The sequence below is a fragment of the Nymphaea colorata genome, chromosome 11 (genome assembly GCF_008831285.2).
Source record: "Nymphaea colorata isolate Beijing-Zhang1983 chromosome 11, ASM883128v2, whole genome shotgun sequence".
In the NCBI taxonomy this organism is placed as follows: domain Eukaryota; kingdom Viridiplantae; phylum Streptophyta; class Magnoliopsida; order Nymphaeales; family Nymphaeaceae; genus Nymphaea; species Nymphaea colorata.
In genome coordinates, this window is record NC_045148.1 from 10,631,527 (window position 1) to 10,647,443 (window position 15,917).

Here is a 15,917-nt window from a genome sequence, read left to right on the forward strand (position 1 = left end):
ATTTCTATGATAATCTGCTAGCTTCAACAACATGAATTAGGCACATTTTTGCAGTCTATGAAGGCTGTTGTGCAAAAGCGAGAAAACCAAAAGGCTAACATATTTTATTACCAGCGGACGGAGAACAAGATTACAGCTAACCAAAAAGTACCCAGGAAAGAGACCCTATTACACCTGACCGCCTACACTCTCCCAACATCATGACATACATATACATGTCCAGAACATTTTTTCACTTCTCTCTCTCTAACCATGATATACATGTACAGATCATTTTTCACATGCCCCTCTTTCTCTCTCTGTTTCTCTCTCAGAGAGGGACCAGAGACTGTTGAACCATGTGCTGCCCTCTTCACCCATTGACGACGACCCCGCCTGCAGAGTCGAGGAAAAGAAAAAGAAGAACAAGTCGTTAACGAAAACAAGACCGCGCAATGGCCGGGGATCACATGCAACATGGTCCCCAGGAGTTCGAGCAGGGATGATACCAAAGTTTAGATGGGCGGTGCATGACTAGAAAATCAGTTGAGAAAAGAGGAGGAAAGCGGCTGCTTGTTACCGTTGGGATGGAGGACTTGACCGGAGAAATAGCTGGAGTCCTCCGAGGCCAAGAAGACGTAGGAGGGAGCTACCTCGGAGGGCTGGGCGGCCCGGGCCATGGGCACCTCCTTCCCAAACATCTCCACCTTCTCCTCAGGGAAGGAGGCAGGAATCAAGGGTGTCCACACCGGGCCTGGCGCCACAGCGTTCACGCGGATGCCCTTGTCCACTAGGTGGAGGGACAGCGCCCTGGTAAACGCAACGATGGCCCCCTTCGTGGCCGTGTAGTCCAGCAGGGTCGGGTGGCCCTTGTAGGCGTTGATGGACGTCGTGTTGATGATGCAGCTACCCTTCTTCATGTGCTTCAGCGCAGCCCTTCGTCAACCCATTGACAAGACACAGGCTTATTGAACGACCATTTTCAGGTGAATTGAGCATGCCAGAGTAGGGAGAAAGGGCTTACTTGACGAGGAAGAACTGAGAGAAGATGTTGGTTCGGAAAACTCTTATGAGATCCTCTTCATTGGTGTCCTCGAGAGCGGGCCTCTCATACTGCTCCGCTGCATTGTTCACCAGGATGTCTATCCCACCGCAGGCATGGATCACCTGATCCACCACCTTGTTGCAGTTCGCCTCGAAGCCGAGGTCAGCGTCAAGAGCAATAGGGTCCTTCGCGGAACCAGTCTTGGCTTCCTTCAGAATGTTAAGGGCTTCCATTGCGTCCTTGTCTTCTTGGGATTTGAGGTACGTGAATGCGACGGTCGCCCCTTCAAGAGCGAAGTGATGGCAGACGGCTCTTCCGATCCCCGAGTCGCCCCCCGTCACCAGCGCCACCTTTCCCTGCTTATTCATTCTCATCATTGTTCAGGTTGCCAAACAATCATCCCAGGCAAAGCAGAACAGTCTACAGAGAAGAAGAACAAGAAGAAGTGGAGTTGAGACAGAAAGGATGACCTGAAGCTTGTTGGAGGGCTTGTAATCAGCACGAGTATACTCTGGACGAGGCTGCATCACGTGTTCCTTTCCCGGCTGCTTCTCCTGCTTCTGAGGAGGAAGCGGTTTCTCCCCTCCGCCAGATGCCATTCTCGCCGATGGGAAATTCCTCTTCCGGTGACCGAAGACCTCGAAATTCTGGTGGAAGAACGTGGGGAAAAAGCAAAGATGATGAACTTTTTGGCACAATGGAACTCTAAGCCGCAGTGGCAGGCTCAGCAGCATAGAACAGCAAAGGCAGCACAAGGACTGCACGACCCAGAGCAAAGGTGGTAGCTGGTGGGGAGGGCGAGGGAGACGCCGTCAGGTGCTTTATCATTGTCAGGAAAGTGATGGCACTGAGTACAGGCCGACGCATGGCTGCTCAGGTGGCAAGCCATGCAGGGGGCGTGGCTATTTCAGGCGTTCCCGCAAAATGCACGCGTCCTCCAAACGGGTGGAACTGTACAAAAATACAGGGTTGGTTTCGAGCTACAAGCGCAGGCTGGCTTCAGGAACTTGACCTCCACCTATCATGCCAACTGGTAGATGAGGTCGACCGACTTTGTTGGCAAGGTTCGCTTTAGAGGATGCATGGCAAAGAAATTGGACAAGCAAATAGCAAAATTCAAGAATGAATTTTGATGAAAAAATCAAAATCAATGTCACATTGATGAGAATCAGGTAATCATGTGGTTAAAAGAAATTACATCCTCAAGTTCTATATTGAAGGCATACCATAAGCGTATAGAAGCAAACTTGACTAGGGAGTAATCACCGATCAATAGAAATCTGAACAAACTGAAAAGGTTACCCCTTTCAATCTTTGTGCACTATATGAAACGCAGTTGACACTTGTTTTCTTTGTCTGCAGCTAGTTGATCAGCCCGGTGTCGTTACGTACATAGTAAGTTTCAGGATTATATGGGTAAAATAGCCAAAATTATGTTATGAAGAAAAGCACTTTCTTTATTACATTCAAGAAGAGATTACATAATACAAAATTGGGCACTTACATGAATGTACAACAGACACGATTCAACGGCCAAAACGGGCAAACGACAGTAGCACACCTCTGTAGAGATTACTTTTTCCCTTTCCCTGATGAATAAGTTGGCTTCCAAAGGCATCAACTACCTGACGCCCTCCGAAAAGAATGGCTGGATCAAGCAATCTGGTTCTGAATGCAATTCACCCTGGCAATGCTTATTGACAACCGGTAAAATGAAGTGATTCACTGAAGATGGAGATTCTGTATTTCAACTTGTAAAGCCTTCAGTTTTTTCCCCACTTCCAGGATTTCCTCGCGAATACCTGACAAGTATTGGTTCCTACGTTGCAATCCATCAATATATGGCCTGCTAATATATTCAACAAACAGTTCTAGATTCTCTATTGACTGCGCCAGGTCTTTCTCCATTGCCTCTTCAAATTCCGAAGCCAAGGAATTAGCTGCTTTCTCTACTTTGTTTATCACTTCTTTGCGACCGGCCGGAAAACTAGAGATAGCCAGGAAACTGACAGAGAAAAGGTCAACCAATTATTACGCTATTCTCAATGCTTGTTATAATACAAAAGTTAGCATCATCGTCAGTAAGAGAATAACTAATGAGCCTACAATATGAGATTCTTTTAGTGAAGAACTATACAGGTAACCATTTACAAGAAAGAAGAGGGATCATAAAATATGTATACTTTCGATACATGATAAGATGGATAAAACGGCTTCTACAAGACAAACAAACACGGTATGGGTTCTGACAAGACAAAACTCTTACTTGGTAGTGATTGTTTTTTCAGATAACAGAAGCCTAATGATAATGTCTAGTCCAATAGCATACCTGACTCCAACTACCTAGAGGCTTGCTTTACAATACGAAGTCCAACTTGATGAAAAAGAAACACACAATAAGCAAATAGAGACCAAAATAATCAACGACCGGAGTTTTAAAGTAAAACAGAATCCCCGCGAAGGCCTTAAGAAACCTAAAGATATTCCAAAGGTACGAAAAAAAGACAAAACGTATCTTGCAGAGGAAAATGTAACATTACCCGCCTGCAGAACACAGTGCAAGAGCAAGAAGATCCTCCATCGCGGTTGGTAAAACAGATGTCAGAAGAGATGCAGATAAACTGGCCGCACCAAGACCTCCAACAGTACCCAAAACCTGAACAAATGTTGGGATGAATAGAATATCGGCGAATACCAAGGATTAAATCTCTGAAAATTTAATATGACCATGCAACAGCTATAAAGACGCAACCAGGAAAATTTATTTCAAAACACTAGCAATCAGTAAACGCTTTCCAAATGCATAGGAACAGCATGATAAGAAAGGCAAACAAAGTCATCATTGCAAAAGGATGAGAGACACAAATAGATGACATTGCCGAAACATAGACTACAAATGGATATGTCAAAAATATTTGGTAAAAGGATGAGAGACAAGAGTAAATGATTTTCTTCGTGAGAAAAATAAAGCTCGTTACCTGTCAAAGAAAATTTTCATTTCAAAATAGCCAGTAAGACACTGAGAGACAAAAGGCCAGACCACTCACCACTTCTCTGATTTCCTGCTCAAAAAGTTTAGACGCAGCACTGGCACTGAACTTCGTTGCAACTTCAATGCTGTGTTCATCTCCTTTGCTTATCAACTTACCAGATTCTGAAGGCGATGCACTAGAAAATGCAGGCCACTTCTTCTCAAAGGTTTCCTTGCAGCGCATGCATTCACGTATATTACTAGAATGCAACCAGGTCAAGTAATCTTCTAGCAGTTTCTGAAATTCAGCATGATTGTAGGCACTGCTTAGAAAAAGTGTACATGCAATGAAACATAGCACAGAGAAGGGCTAGTGAAGAACTTTAAGAGATGTGGTGCAATTGGATTTACTTTTGACTGTGGAAATGTAAACTTATAATTGTAGTTGTTAAAGGAATTTGCGTGCAACAAGGAAAAATGAATCTATTGAGTTCCACTTGCTTCAAGAATTAAAGTACAACCAGTACGGATGAATATCTGAATACAGTAGTGATAAGATTTTTGTCTTTTTCTCTAGGGAAGTCAAGAACAGATATTAATCATTGACAAACAAACCCAAACTAAAGAAATTGAGGTTTGATTTGAGTTGTATCTCGTGCTAACACTCAAACAGAAAATTTAAAATTTTTTCCCACCATGTCTTCGTAGGAATGTCTACTGTATATGGCATAAGACTGCATGCAACTACAACACATGCATGACAGCAATTTTCTAGTCAGGTCCCAGAAACAGCCGTCAAATCTAGAGGCCCCATTTGAGCATCTCAAATATGTTGTAACTTGTAACAATTCAACTAAACTTTGGGTTTTGATTAAGGCCCATCAAAATAATATGTTGATTTAATTTTTTAAAAAACCATGTCACATCAAAGTAACATGTTTAGCATTTTAATTCATGAATTTATAATCATGTACAGTAAATTAGTTTTCGGGTGAGCAGGAGGCTGTTCCCAAGGCTGAAGCCTCCTCCCTTCCCCTCACCCCCCAGGGTCCAGGGCTCCTTTATGGTGCCTCGAGGTGGCACCCTCACTATACTTCAAATTGCATATTGGTATCTCTCCTTTTGCAGCACAGAGACTTGGTGTTATGGAGATCTGAAACAGGAACTGGCCCCTACCAGCCCCCATCATGGTCATTGCACCAACCGCCTTGGGATATGTACAGTAAATTAGTTGTTTCACTTACTTGCAACATAAAAATCATATCCATAAGGTAAATATATTGATTCAGTAAGGGGGAAGGAAAACTTCGTCCTGCTCTTTTCACTCTAATCAATATTTGTTGTATAATAAGCATGGTTTTACCTAAGGTAGCACCACTGGCACATTCCTAAGAGCAAGCTTTTAGCAATGGGCAATCAGAAAAATGGAACAGGCAGTCACTGCCATGAAGCACTATAGGCATGCATATAGCTCAAATGTTCATATAGTACACCAGCTTTTAGAAAAAGTGACAGTTCATAAGGCCTGGTGGTTGCAAAACTTGATCAGAGAAATAATTTCCAAAAAACAAGGGAAAAAGAAGACCACATCATGCAGAGATTTCAAGTTCCAAATGCAAGATAAGCTGAGAAGATTCTGCGCACTCAGTACACAGATCAAGTAGATTGGAAGGCTCGTATGCAAAGAATTAGATTATGTATGCTTGTGCCAGTAAACATAATTAGCCATCATCAGTTTGGTGCTGGTCCAGTTTTCATACCCAAACCAGAAGTACGATGCTGTTCAACTCAGCATAAGGGCATGATTGAAGAAAACAAAAACTCCCAGAACATTCTAAAAGTAATTGAGCTTGTGATCAACCTTGCCAAAGGAGAAAAAAGGAACAAAAAGACCTGGAACGTAATATACTTTTTTTAGGGATTGATGTCACATATACTTGATAACATCAATTAAGAGAATGTAAGCATATGAAAATGGGACAAAAACATTGTAACACTAGCATTTTAAAGAATATCAAGATGCAGATTTCATCATAGGAATTTGAATTCGTCTGCATACCTTTGCATCACAAAGTGCAGTACCAATTATTTCCTTTTCAACATTGGATACAGCAAGCAATGAACCACTTCCCCGTCCCCTGAAAATATATGTAGTAATCACATCAACGTTTGATAATTGGAGTGTAGATTTGATGACTTCCACAACACGTGCCTTTGCTGATCCAACCTGGAATAAAATTTAGTTTACCACCTAATACATTCATTGTTACTTAAAAATAAACCTTTAGCATAACTAGATGCAGAAGGGCAGCAGAAAATACCAATGACAATGCCTGCCTCTTCCAAGACATGCTCTCATTTTCCATTTTCAATGCATAATTCTTAACACTACCAACTAATTCCTTTGCAGAGCTAAGATCCTGATTGACTCTTTGTTGCTCCTCCAGCACATTTGCTTCACAGGCAGCAAGTAATGTGCTAGCAATCTCAACTGGTGTCTCAAGCTTAAGTTGTATTCTTTCCAGTCCAGTGCTGCTGGAACCATCTAGGAAGCTTAACAAGAACTTTTCAAGTTCATCAAACTTGCTACTTCTCCAACGAGGATCACAAGATAAGACGAACTGATCGAGTACCCCATCATCAGTAGATGCTGAAAGTTTTGCTTCAAGTGCAGAACGTGCGGAGACAGGATATAGTATTACATCCTCTGTGTTCAACAGCTGTTGAGCATTCGCCTTGATAAACATTATAGCCTCCTCAAGCTACATGCATCAAATGAACTTTCAATTATAAACATGAAAGCATCGGCAGTTTCTAGTTTTACTGAACTCTAAAGGAAATGGTTGCAGAAAAATATTGTTTCAGGCAGAAATTAGAGAATGAAATTGGTAACACGTGATCTCAATGCACGATGGTTGAAGAAAACTGAACCTCCTGAGGACTCTCATAGATATCAGCTTTGTTTAGAATAAATACGACTTTTTTCTTCCACTGCTGGATATAGCGAAGGAAAGCCACCTGAAATCATAACACAGATTGATGTTAATTTTCATCAAAGATCAAAACAATCTTGTCATAGTCTTCATTGCCATTCAGTCTACCATGACCAACAATTCCAGGAGAAATTATGTCCATATTTTTAAGCACAAATAAGAAGGTTTTTTACAATTCCTAGTACTCAGATTGTCAACATCAAATGTGGATTCAAGTTTCGAGGAGGTAGCTTGAATAAAATAGCAGAAGATACAAGCATTCTCCACTTCTGCACCTACTCACAAGCCTCCATACAAGAAAACAAGGGATGTGGTCTCCGACTCTCCTATACCAATGGTATAGAGGATCATTACAAATATCACCATTTTTTAAAAAAAAATGCAAAGAGATAGAGAAAGAGAGATTGGGAAGTTTTGAGATATTCTGAAAAAATATGAAAATGTCACATTTTATCAATTTTCCATTTTTCCAAAAAAGCTTCTAGATATATTTAAAATTTGTTGATGCTTATTTTAATGATTTTCGGACTTCATCAATGTTTTTTAAGAACAATAGAGAACTCAAATTCTCATTATTTTTCTATTAACATTTTTAATTTTGAAATTTTCATACCTTTCCTATTAACTTACATTTTTAAAATTTTAAATTTTCCAATTTTCACATAAAATTCTCCATTTAAAAACTTCACCAATAAAAAACCTGAGAACAATATTTGTGATGAAGGTACAAAGACGATACCTTCATCCAAACAGTCAAGCAAGACAACATCAAATGCAAGCTAAGAATCTTTTGGCACATAATGATGGAAGAATGAGGGAAAACTGAGAGTTCAACTAAGAAGAAAACACATGATACCTCACTTTCAGTCAACGGTCTGTCAGCGGAAATAACAAAGAGAATCATATCTGCACGTGGCACAAACTCTTCCGTCAGACGCTGTTGCCTCTGTAGAATGACATTAGTTCCAGGTGTGTCGACAACATTCATCTGCCTCACCAAATATATGAACTAATCACGATTGTGAGGTAAAATTTTGTTGCTCATCAATGCTAATCAGATTTTCAAGAAAAGGAACAACATGCTGAAAAAGCTGGCACTGTTACACTAGCAGAAACAGTTCAAGAAATAATGCAAAGTGGTCAATCAGCTATAATCCATTCGACAACTATAAGCATGGGAAAATGAAAACTGGACTAGTGAACACCCATGACAAGATTGTGTGAGAGACCATATATTTTGAATCTGTGATAGTTAAGAGAACAATTTGTCCTCGAGATGCCCATAAGACTTCTGACAAAATTCTCAAGAGGGCAATATTAAGAGATGCACATCAAATGAGGTTCCACGAGATAAACAATGCAGAACATAAAAGTAAATGGTCTATCATACAGAGAGCATTTTCATCATGGTGAAATGGTGAACATGGACAGAGCAAAACCTTATGCTTATCAAGACAACATATACAGACAAGAGAAAAAGGACCTCACTTCTTTGAGAATTGGTGCAGGTAGATAACGTATGAATTGACCATCTGGATGTCTTTCGTCACGTTGTTGTCCACTAGACCCAGAAGCCGAATAACATAATAAGGTAATCTCGTTAGTAGTAGGAACAACACCTTCTCTTAAGTATTTTCTTCCAAGAAGGGCGTTAATAAAGGTAGATTTTCCTGAATTGAACTCCCCCTAAACACAACCAAAAGCAAAATTAAAACAATAATAATAATAACAAGAAATCGTAGAATTTAAAGACTAATGCAATTCCAAATTAGCCTGAAAACATTTAAGAGAATTCATTGCCCATAAATTCAGTTCCCAACAGAACACGTACAAATGATAGATAAACAATTTTTTGACACTTCTGCAATTTTTTTTATATGTTTAACTTGACATCCAGAAGTTTGCTGGGAACTCAAAAACCATCCGATGTCATAGCATATATTAGCTATCTTGTTTGTCTACATAGGAAGGGAATACCTTGTCGTAGCCTTAATAGTTGCTCAATCTAAGAGCAAGAAACGACTTAAAAATTAAAAATAATAATAACAACTAAACATGCATGTGGTTCCCAAGTCCCTGTAATGGCAAATAAAGAAATGCTGAGATTTCTAATTGGACTTTTACCTTACAAAGAAAAGATAATTCCTAGCATTGAGCTCAAAGACATGTTCATGCAATGAACAACAAAAAATAGCAAATGAAGCCAAAAAACGGGATTGCAACATTTAGTTCCCATGCTAGTTTTCCCTAAAATTTATGTGGTAGATATGTAAAGAGGAATTAATGTACTTGGTCCATATAAAAGATACATGGCAGACTAGAAAACGTAAGAAGTAGTAACAGTTTCAAGAAATAAGGACAAAATCAAGTTTAACATACTGAATGATTTTTAGGACAACAATTAATTTATTAAATAAAAGAATAATAATAACAGAAATTTAGAGCTAATACCAATTAATAAGCCGAACCAGAGTTTGCTCAATTTCAACACAATTACCACTATGACCAGCAAAAATGGTTCATCTAGTCGAGCAACTGCATCCAAAAGAAGCGAGACCTCCTCCATCTGGCATTGAGGACCAGAAGTTAGAAATATCCATTATACCTTAATGTTCGTACTTCATAGTACCAGCATAAACACTAAACGTGAGATGTCCTGGGATTCAAGAAGGACTACATACCAATGGAGCAGCCTTACGAACGACAGATATTGCTTCATGCAAAACTGGTCTTTCTGCCTCTATGAGTTGTTTTTCTCTACCATCCAACTTTCGGAATCCATCCAAGGGCTTCGATGGTTTGCTACCTTTTTCTACCACATCCAGCAACTTCCTCGAGCCTTGCAGCTCATCTTCATTTTCCTTTCTCATTAAACGAACTGTAGAAAGCAACTGGATAAAAGCTTCATCATTGAAGTGTTTCATGTCTGTGGATGATATTACCAAACCACTTGCACCTGCTTGCAATACTTTTGACGCTGCAGTGAATAATGCCTCCCCTCGGAGGAACTTGATGTCCATAAAAACCGGTACCTTCACATTCTGACACACTGAGGACGCCATGATCTCCGCGTCCTTTTCATTATCAGTAGCGAAGACTAAGAAATCAGCACCTTCAACACTCGATGCACTCAAGGCAGATTTTGGAGTATCTACAGTTCTGGCCACCAAGGGGAGAACCACGGATCTAGATTTGGAGCCCATCATCATGTTCCTTGCAACAATTGCAGGAAGGCCTGCACGTGACGTAGAATTGTCCAGATTTAATAGCAGTCCTTAGATTATTGTCTCGATTCTTTTCAATTCATGAGCACACCAAATGGGAAAATGTGGCTAAATTCCAATTATAGAAACAAACCATACCATGCTCTGGTCTCTGTAAAGCAACATGTAGATGCGGCTGTTTCCATCACTGATATTGTTTCCCAGCAGCATGGTTTTTGGAAAGGGAAGGATCTCTTTAAATTTCTTTTCAGATAAAACGACAACAAATCATTGGTTGGTACATGGCGGAAGGGTCGTCACAAAGGTTCGGGTCACAAAGAAAAGAAATAACACAGAACAGAAAAGAGCAGCTTCTCATTATCACCAAAGAAAAAGAAAAATGACTTTCATGATAGCAGACCTTGGTCCGAGAGTATCACGCCGCTGGCACCGACCGCCGCAGCGATATCCACCCTCTCCGCCACCAGCAAGAAAGCCCTGTCCCGGATCAATGCCTTCAAGATGCAGGCAGCCTCATAGAGGCGCCCACCAGCAGAACCATCGTTGGCTCTGTCCTCGAGCCAAACGATGCCAACGCTCCTGGAAATGGCGAAATCTAGGAGCCTGAGGGTGTCATCACGGTTCAGTACCTCGCTGGGGCTCAATCGGAGAACCAACGTCGGAACCTTCAGCTCGGCCCGCTTAAATCCTCCAGGAAACAAGGTCTTTTGCTGCTGCTTCTCTTTGATCTGGCCGGCGTCATCGGCGGAGTAGTAGTCGTCCAATAACCTCGCCTCCAGTGACGATGAAGTCCGAAAAGTCGGAATCCTATGTTGCCCATCATCACAGGAACGACGAAGATAACGAACGCGACGATGACAAGGCCAGGAATGGAGAGAACGAGCGTTTAGAGGCCGTCTATGGAGGTCAGGTGTCAGACGAGGGGAGAAAAGATTATGAATGGCAGTGGAGTTGCGAACGAGGACGCAGGAGCCCGGGGAATTACAGAAAAGGAGCACCATGGGAAGGATAAAACTCAGAATACCATCTACCACCAGTACTACTGTCACTGCCACTACTACCACCACTTCGTCTTCTTTCTTCTTCTTTGAATGAAGAAGAAAGAGGTGCTCTGCTCTTATCCGTAACGATGGTGCAATCTCTAGTTGGCACCCTCAGAAGGGAGCACTCTCATATCGCTTCTCTGAGAATGGGCAGTCGTGAAGGCATTAGAGAGAAGAAAAGGGAGACGGAGGAGACAGGCGGCGAGATCCATCATCCATCCCGTCTCCCCGCCCACCAAAATACATGAAACTTTATCTCCCAATTCATGTGCACCACATATAAAGGTCCGTAAGATCTGTCAGGAATCTGCAACCGAAACTTTCTTCTCTTTAAAAAATATTAAGGTTCCCTTGACCGCTTCTTCTCTTTTCCCTCGCTTTTTACATTGTCTAAGAAGTTGAATCCCGTTTGAACAGTCGGCTTGCCGCTAACGCTTCACTCTTCTGCTGATGAGTACGCTAAATTAAGATTTGGTTCGTGGGAGGTGCGTCTCTCTTCTGTTGTGAAACTCGTGATGTTATTTCAGGTTTCAATCCCAAGTTCCAAGAGCTAATTCACATGGACACAGCAAATTGAGACCAATTAGGCAAGGGACTAAAAATCAGACCTCTTGAATTGTTGTTAACAAGTGTTTTAAACAAAATATGAATCTTCTAATGTGTTTACAAAAACTAATCTAATATAATTCATGCGTTAGTTCAAAATCGTTTTTGTAAAAAAACTAGTTTCAAAATTTTGAATGTTATAAGAACTGTTCATTTGTTTATTATTAAGAAAGCATTATTTAAGTAAGTGAACCATTAACTTATATATGTTTCTTACCAAATCATTCATAAGATCACGTCTATAAGGTTAGATTGCAGAAAAAGTACTTTAATAATTCATTTTAATAAGTTTGGTTTTTGTTCCTTACCAAGTAGTTTGGTGTGTGTATAAAATATATATATATATATATATAAAATATTGTGTCACTTGGGCCATGTTGATAACCTCGAATATGGCATCCAAGCCTACCACACATCAAGGGGATCTTAAAATAGTATATTTCTAGGCCCCCTCCCCAAACACAGCCTTCTGATTTTATTTAGTAAATATGAACATTCAGGTACCTGAATGAGCAAAATTATTCTTCTAGACTATCATTCTCTCTCTCTCTCTTCTCCCTCTTTCTCTCTCTTGCTTAGCTGGGCATCTACTAACTTTGTACAGCACTAAGGAAGAATTGAATCGTGAATATATTTAACAAAAAATATAAAATTTTAAAACAAATAAATAAGAAGTATTAGTTTAATGATGACCGATACACATCGATGCCTAATTGTCTATACATGCCAATATGTCATATCCTCTATGCCTCCGGTATGCAAATATTTTACGGCATTGCATGATTTATACGAGCCAGTTGATGATATGGTATAAATGCTGATATGCCATAGCAAAACAATTTCTAGCTAAAAGACATTTCATACTTAAAATTTTCAGAGGCGAAGATATGAAAATGACAGGATTTGAGCAATTGATATAGGAATAAGTGTTTGTTTGGGGTCTGTATGGGCGACTGCCCACACAAGCTCACACTTGCCTGTGCCACTGGATACGGCTTGGTTAATCACAAAGCTATTATGAGGCTGACATAACTCCCTTACACATTAACGAACAACTAATCAAATTCTAATTCAAAATTTAAAATTTTCAAAGCCAACAGGATCATAAGAGTATGATCGGTACATGGCAAATTTTAATTTTATGGCCCTTGACCACTCTTAAAATAAAAAGTGTCGTGACAAAATTTTGACATGGGTAGAAATATTAATTTTTAAAATTTTTGTATAGGATAAATGAACTCTTTAAAAATTTACATGTAAATTAAAAAAAAAAAAGAGGCAGGGTAGGCAATCAATTGGACTTATATTTTATAATTATAAAGTTGATATGAGATTATTTATATGAGGTAACTAAATCCACATTAAAATCCATGAGTCATCAAACTAAGTATCTTATTCAACTTTAAGATCATATTTGAGGTCCTCGTTTTACTTTTTTGATTGGCAACAAGTCTCCTCTAAGACAAGAGAGACAAAGGTCTAATCTTAAACCTATGGATTAAATCTTAAACCATAGTAAATCAAAAGTAATCAAGCACGCTAATTCGAGTTTATGAAGGCTTTGGCTTGTGCAAAACGTTGGCTTTCATAGGTTTTCCACTTTGGGTGCTTTTGTGACAACCAAATTCTCACTGTAACAACCCTTTTGATGACTTCAAAATTCTCTTCTTTGGCATCATCCCTTTTTAATGGCTGCTTATTCAGCATGGTGTTAGAATAGATTTATTTATTATGATGTAAACTTACATTGATGCAATCAGAGCGGAGCCAAGGTAGGGCTCGCATGGGTAAGCTTGGGCATCGGGTCGGCCTGACACGTAAAACTCGAGCCCGGCCTGGCACATAAAACATGAGCCCAAGCCCGACCTGATTAAATTAAAAAATACATTTTAAATATAAAATAATAGATAAATATAATTAATCATAATAAAAACATTATAAATATATATAAAAAACAATAAAATATATATATTAAAAAATATTATCGAGCCGAACCGGGTTTATCGGGTCGACACAGTGTCTTTTTTTCCATGCCCAAGCCCAGGCCTGAGTTGGGCCGGGTACTGGATACTCGTCAGGTATCCAGCCAAACGCGCAGGCTTACGGATGGGCCCTGGCCCCGCCCCAATTTTTTTTTTAATTTACATATAAATTTTAAAACAATTTTACTTGCTGTATATACAAACTTTGAAAAAATTATATTTCGGCCCTAATCAAAATTTAGAAACTTTAATTCGGCCGGCCTCATGAAAAATTTCTGATTCCACCTCTCAATGCAATGTTTTGACGATGCTGGTGCTTTTAGATATGAACAGTTGCTGGGAAAAATATAGCACATCCCCTTTCCGCCCATACCTTTTTTTCCTAACAGTTCCACAAAACTTTCAATGAGACATATTTAACATTCTCTACAATAACTTTCCGTTTATCCTTAGATTGATGGCCTGGGTTTGTCCTTGAGAATAACAAGAAAAAAAAAATCATTCTCTTCTAACTTACAAGCAAATGCATGATCAACTTCACAAATTGTAATGCTAATATATGTTCTAAGTTCTTAAAAGTCTTTCCTCGTTAGGTCAAGGAGACAATTTTTTTTTTGTTTGATGTTTCAAACATTTTAGTAAATCAAGGGTTTGTTAACATAATTTAAGATAGCATTGAGGTAGGAGATAGATGCCAAAGTCTCTTTCTTTTTTCTTCGCCCTCATGGGATCTAGTGGGGCGCTATACACACATCAACTAAGTGTTGTGCATTTATCTTTTGTAGGCTAGAAAAATTAGTGTTTATAAGAATAAAATTGATGACCCGCTACATATATATATATATATATATATATATATATATATATATATATATATATATATATATATATATATATATAGTGTTGACATTTGCACGATTTAAAAATGCAACCTAGGCAGAAAAAGGAAACTTGCCATTATGGGCCTTAAAGAAAAATATGGGCAAAAATAGAGTTTCATTTACAAGAAAGCAAGCAGCACGTGCCACCTGCCCCCCTAAGTCTCAAGCTGTTCTCTTCGCTCTCAAAACCAAAAGGTAAGAAGACAAAGTGGCAAAGTCCCCACACACAACCATGCCGTTTTATTGTTAATCTGCCGTGAAGCTGAGATATTTGGGTTCACACATGTTGCAATTTGGTCATGATATTGAAAAAGTTAAGCGTGGATGTTCGCACATGTACATTATTTTATATATAGCTATCAATATATAATACCGATATGTTTTATATGTTTGTGAGCAAAATGGGTATTTCATCCTACTGTTCAGTTGATAGCTGAAATTCCTATTATTTTTCTATCCCCTTAGGTACTGTTAGGACTCGACCGGTTGTAACTAGAAAGTCCAAACCAATCATGAATCCTAATTCTCAAGACCTTATTGAGGATGATCTAAAAACCAAAAATCATAAATAAATTAATACACTGGAGCTACCCGGCCGGACAGGACCCCGGCGCAAACCCGATAGGAAAGGTGTACAGGATGAGGTATCCCAAAAACCTAACTAGGCCAAAACCTACTACAATTGAACTATGAGGGTGTGAGGCAAGTACAATCGCAATCGATACAAATTACGCTCATAACTCATTCAACAAACCACGCAAACCATCAACTAGTGAACAAACCATGCCCGTTCCCAATAAGAAGGTCAAGCCCTCTGTGGTCGTGTCTTTGGCGCTTGTGCCTCTGAAGTACCACTAGCAAGGACTAAGGCCGAAATCAGGCTAAAGCAACAAATGAAATCAAAACTAACAGGAATCCTAATGCTACCACCCGCGAATTACAAGGGGGGGAAAGAGCTTATACCAGCCAAGGCACGCTTGGCGTATCCATGAATGAGGACCACGGGGAAAAGGCATAACCCTGGGTAATGCAGCTATGGTACGGGAAGACCACTTGTGGAGAGCCTCCACGTAGCTATGGCTGGAGAAACTGCTGCCTGCAGTCGGGACCCGCAGAGGAGGGCCGAGGGTCACCGGTCTCACGGGCCAAGGAGGCCCGGGTCTTCACAGCCGCCCGCTGTCGAGGTGCCGGGC

General features: G+C 40.0%; 2 protein-coding genes across 3 annotated transcripts; both read right to left on the bottom strand.

The window, feature by feature from the left end:
* Positions 1 to 119: 119 nt before the first annotated feature.
* LOC116264242 (glucose and ribitol dehydrogenase) lies at positions 120 to 2,662 on the bottom strand. Of its 2 annotated transcripts, XM_031644352.2 has the most exons (5): positions 2,529 to 2,662; positions 1,495 to 1,671; positions 1,004 to 1,380; positions 560 to 915; positions 120 to 375 (listed from the first exon to the last, which is right to left on the bottom strand). In XM_031644352.2, exons 1-5 carry the CDS (start codon positions 2,640 to 2,642, stop codon positions 353 to 355), a joined length of 1,047 nt encoding a protein of 348 aa, XP_031500212.2. In that variant the 5' UTR covers positions 2,643 to 2,662; the 3' UTR covers positions 120 to 352. The 2 variants fall into 2 exon arrangements, with proteins under 2 accessions (XP_031500212.2, XP_031500210.2); XM_031644350.2 differs by having other exon boundaries at positions 120 to 915.
* Positions 2,456 to 11,527, bottom strand: LOC116264240 (probable transmembrane GTPase FZO-like, chloroplastic). The gene is made up of 11 exons (XM_031644347.2): positions 10,613 to 11,527; positions 9,670 to 10,223; positions 9,486 to 9,554; positions 8,477 to 8,674; positions 7,845 to 7,976; positions 6,927 to 7,013; positions 6,317 to 6,757; positions 6,055 to 6,222; positions 4,072 to 4,293; positions 3,565 to 3,680; positions 2,456 to 3,029 (listed from the first exon to the last, which is right to left on the bottom strand). The coding sequence occupies exons 1-11, from the start codon at positions 11,211 to 11,213 to the stop codon at positions 2,747 to 2,749; spliced, it is 2,871 nt and encodes a 956-aa protein (XP_031500207.1). The 5' UTR covers positions 11,214 to 11,527; the 3' UTR covers positions 2,456 to 2,746.
* Between the last annotated feature and the right edge of the window lie 4,390 nt (positions 11,528 to 15,917).

Coding starts and splice junctions, on each gene's coding strand:
- LOC116264242 (XM_031644350.2), bottom strand. CDS start 2,642: ATGCCTTTGGAAGCCAACTTATTCATCAGGGAAAGGGAAAAAGTAATC. Junction 1,672..2,528: donor CGTGTCTGTTGTACATTCAT/GTAAGTGCCCAA, acceptor TTCTTCCACCAG/AATTTCGAGGTCTTCGGTCA. Junction 1,381..1,494: donor AGCCCTCCAACAAGCTTCAG/GTCATCCTTTCT, acceptor ATGAATAAGCAG/GGAAAGGTGGCGCTGGTGAC.
- LOC116264240 (XM_031644347.2), bottom strand. CDS start 11,213: ATGGTGCTCCTTTTCTGTAATTCCCCGGGCTCCTGCGTCCTCGTTCGC. Junction 9,555..9,669: donor TTCGTAAGGCTGCTCCATTG/GTATGTAGTCCT, acceptor CCTCAATGCCAG/ATGGAGGAGGTCTCGCTTCT. Junction 6,223..6,316: donor AGAGGCAGGCATTGTCATTG/GTATTTTCTGCT, acceptor ATTTTATTCCAG/GTTGGATCAGCAAAGGCACG.